Genomic DNA, 4,011 nt, shown 5'->3' on the forward strand with positions numbered 1-4,011 from the left:
GACGCTTTGAAGTTATTGTAAGCATGGTAACTTTTTAATGAAAATGTATCTGTTTATCAACCCCAGAAAATTGATTACGGTATCTCAAAATTTTACCGAATAAATTTTTTCAAAAATGTGCAAAATATGAACAGACTTTTCATCATTGCATTCATATTGTTTCGATTTGCTTAAATAGGTAACTGAAAAAAATTAATGAATCAGTCAATTTATTATTGATCAAATTAAAAACGAGCCACCCCATTTTCTGGAAAATGTGGGAATACGCACGTCTTTATAACAATAAAATAATGATAAGGTAAGAATTATAATAATAACATTCGGAATATTTTGTTCAATGGACGCTTATGCATAATATTAGTCATCTGTTTTGAGGCGATAAATTCATTCAAACCAAACAAATGTCTACGTAATATTCTTCCGATGTAATGTACTCCCGTTGAAAATGTGCTGTAAATACATTTTTGCACTCATAACCTTTTTTGATGACCTTGGCACATTCAACAGCATGCGGGACGTCGAACATCACGCACAGATGCGTTTTGCTATCACGTCGTTGTTTATAAATAAAGCTGGGCGGTCGAAATTTATTCATCCTATCTACCCGTCTGAAGTGCGGCCGGTGCGTCCTTGACTTACTCGCTTCTCGCTTTCCAATTGTGCATCATTTTTAATAATTTACAGAAATAGTTTTATTTTCAGCGAGACCGACACTTGAAAATTATTAAAAATATTATTATTATTATGTTGTGGATATGGATTTTAAAATCATCAACTGACGTTCAGTTAACGTTAGTTTTTTCATACAGTAACAACATTCCTGTTAAATATATACAATAAAATTTTATGATGGTTTAAGGCAGTTAACTTCACAGCGGTTCATACCCATCATAAATTGTAAATTGCAGTAACCCGAGCGGTTCTTAGGTACCCTTCGTGTGGTTGTACAATAGCGGCGCATGCCAAGGCGGTGGGACACTCAGTGAGGAACAGCGTAGCCAACCCCTCGTAATGACATTGTAAAATTTTATTGTATACAACAGAAACGTTCCTACTATAAGTTTCTTCGCGATGCGTAACATCGATTGCGAGCCACTGGTCTGCCAATTACGCAACGCATAATTTTTAACCGCCTAGCCCTATTTTTTTTTTAGTATTACACTACATCTATCCAAACTGATATATGTGTCCTTGCAAAAATGTTGATGACGTCATCGCAAAAATTTTTTAAAATGCTTCGCTAAAAATGTAATAAAAAAAACATAATAGTCGTCGTCACGTTTCCGACGGCGAGGGAAGTACTGTCTTAACTCTTTAGACCAATTTTTTAATTAGAAGTAATGCGTCTCTTCAATTTGTACAGCGTTAAATATTGATTAACTTGTTTTATCTTTTTAATAATCTTGTAATTTAATTAAGGATAATGTGGGGTAAAACGTATTTATTTACAGTACACTACAAAATGTCGAACGTTACTGTGCCTACAAAAATTGTAAAAGATGAAACCGAAAGAAAAAATGGTAGACCTTTTTTTAATCAAATATCTAGATACTATTCTGAATTTATGAATAATAGTACCATACATGGTCTTAAATACATGGTGGGTAGTGACAAATCGTTCATAGAAAAGTAAGTGTCATTTATATCCTTTTAATTTGAGAAAATATACCTAACTGGATTACAGGATCTGGTGGATCTGCATTTTGTCAGTTTCCGTCTATTTTTGTGCAGTTCTAATTAAACTGACTTGGCAAAAGTGGGAAGAAAATCCAGTTGTTATAGGACTTAGCCAAAAGTCGGTACCTTTGTGGAAAATACCTTTTCCAGCAGTCACTGTATGTTACGGAAATTCAGATAAAAGATTATCAATCTTTTCATTTCTTAGTCCTAGGTATAACGAATACGGGCGTCATTATTCTAATTATATGATATTTTATTCAGGTTCCAAGAACCGCCAGAGCCTTGCTTCCCCACTAACTTAGAATCGGAATTTGAACAAGAAAATGGTAGTGAAATTTTGGAAAAGGTACATTTCAATTTAAAGTACTTTTATTTTCATAATATTATTGTAGAGTGCATTTTCTGTAGACGATATTTTTTCAAAATGCTCCATAGTAAAGTCTGGTTTTACCTATAACGAGATATGTTCTCGTAAATTTTCACCAGTTATTAATGAAATGGGACTCTGTTTCTCCTACAATACCTTGGATAAGAAATACATATTCAACAACATTACGTTTGTATCCAGTTTTGTTTTTATTTTTCTTATGACAGAAACTCTTTAGCCATCTGCCACGCACTGATCTTCAGCAACAAAAAATTAAATTTTGGACATTCGATGACAATTATCGAAAAAATGTCCAAGACGTCTACCCTGTTCGCTCAGTAACAACTGAATCTTACATGTTCTTCTCTCTCAAACGCCCTCTTAAAAAATTAAGCTGTGAGAATGCCAAATTAACCGTCATTCTACATCACCCTGCAGAAATTCCAACACTTGTGAAACGTCCCATTTACATCGAAAAGCGTGGAAGTTACGACATTGGAGTCAAACCAGAAATGACATTTACTTCCAATGACTTAAAATTGTATGCTCCACGCCGAAGAAAATGTTTCTATTCATACGAACGTCAACTGCATTTTTTCAAAATTTATAGCGAGGAGTTGTGTAAGATTGAATGTCTTGCTAATTACACTGTACATTTTTGTGGTTGTGTTCCCAGTTACATGCCACGTAGGTTTGAAATATTATATTATAATTATAATAAAAGTTGCTTAAATTCTAGATAATGTGACTACACGGATTTGTGGGCGATATAAGTCGTCGTGCGAAACTAAAGCCAAAAGTTAAATAGTTAATTTTTGACTCTTTTTAGATTATTGTTAGTTTATGTTTTAGATCACTGGCTTGAATATGAATCGGGTTTTTTAAACAAACATCCTGGTGTAAAACTCTGTGAATGCTTGCCTTCGTGTACTTCAATAATTTACAGAGCAGATGTAATTCAAGCTGTAGACTCGGAAGGATCTAACGATGACACAGTAAATATAAGATTCAGACAGTCGGAATTCATGGCTATGGAACGACAAGAATTATTTGGTGATGTTAATTTTTGGGCCAGTTGTGGTGGACTTTTAGGGTTGTTTACCGGATTTTCGGTCATGTCTTTGGTGGAAATAGTTTATTATTTGACTCTTCGATGGATAATTGTTTTGGGGAAGAAAATCTTGCAACGTTGCAATTTTTAAATTGACAATTCCCATACATTATTTTATCTCTAAGAAAATAAAAAAATATTTATTCATTCATATTTATTTATATCACTATCCTAAATTTCACAGTTAATTTTGGATATATGTAAAATGACATTCTTGTTTAAAACAACTTATTCCCCTATTTTTTCAATGTATCGTTTGAGCTTTAATGTTGGAATGGTTGTTCATAAATTAATATAAATGGAAATTTTGAAAAGAAATATCTAACTTTGGTGCGAAATAAAAACACAGTATTTAAAACTAAACAGATTTAAAAAATATAAAACCTTTTTAAATAAGAACTTATGGGCATTTATTTGTCCTGAACTTGGGTATTAGATCATCAGATGGTAATATTTTGGGCAAATTTCGTTATTTATCTAGCCATCATTAATTTTTGTAATTTGTTTTTTTAATTCTAAAATTGCCGTTCTTCAGTGAAAAACTGTAGAAGTTTTCAAAGAAATGAGACCGAAAGTCTGAAAATAGTAAAAATTTTCAGAAGAAAGGAGTACCTATTGATTGGAAAATTGAACTTGTGAAAAAGTTGCTTAAAAATTAAAGAAAAATTCTGGGATTTTAGATGTCGACGTGCTGAATTGAAAAATATACCATATTTAGTATTGTCCTGGGGTATATGATTTTAGAAATATTTATTACCATAATGCTTTAGATTATTTTGAAAAAATGGTAGGAGTTTTCGTAGAATTTAAAAAAATTCCTTTTGAAGGTTTTTACAAGTAGTCAAAAAAAAGT

General features: G+C 32.2%; 1 protein-coding gene across 1 annotated transcript; it reads left to right on the forward strand.

Moving 5' to 3' along the window:
- The first annotated feature begins 1,462 nt into the window (after positions 1-1,462).
- On the forward strand, positions 1,463-3,249 carry LOC135133590 (pickpocket protein 28-like). The gene is made up of 6 exons (XM_064062038.1): positions 1,463-1,629; positions 1,685-1,891; positions 1,942-2,026; positions 2,073-2,236; positions 2,286-2,734; positions 2,900-3,249. The coding sequence occupies exons 1-6, from the start codon at positions 1,463-1,465 to the stop codon at positions 3,247-3,249; spliced, it is 1,422 nt and encodes a 473-aa protein (XP_063918108.1).
- The last annotated feature ends 762 nt before the right edge of the window (positions 3,250-4,011 follow it).

This window comes from Zophobas morio, unplaced genomic scaffold (assembly GCF_036711695.1).
Source record: "Zophobas morio isolate AGI-343-1 ecotype UQ-CSIRO unplaced genomic scaffold, CSIRO_AGI_Zmor_V1 ptg000022l, whole genome shotgun sequence".
In the NCBI taxonomy this organism is placed as follows: domain Eukaryota; kingdom Metazoa; phylum Arthropoda; class Insecta; order Coleoptera; family Tenebrionidae; genus Zophobas; species Zophobas morio.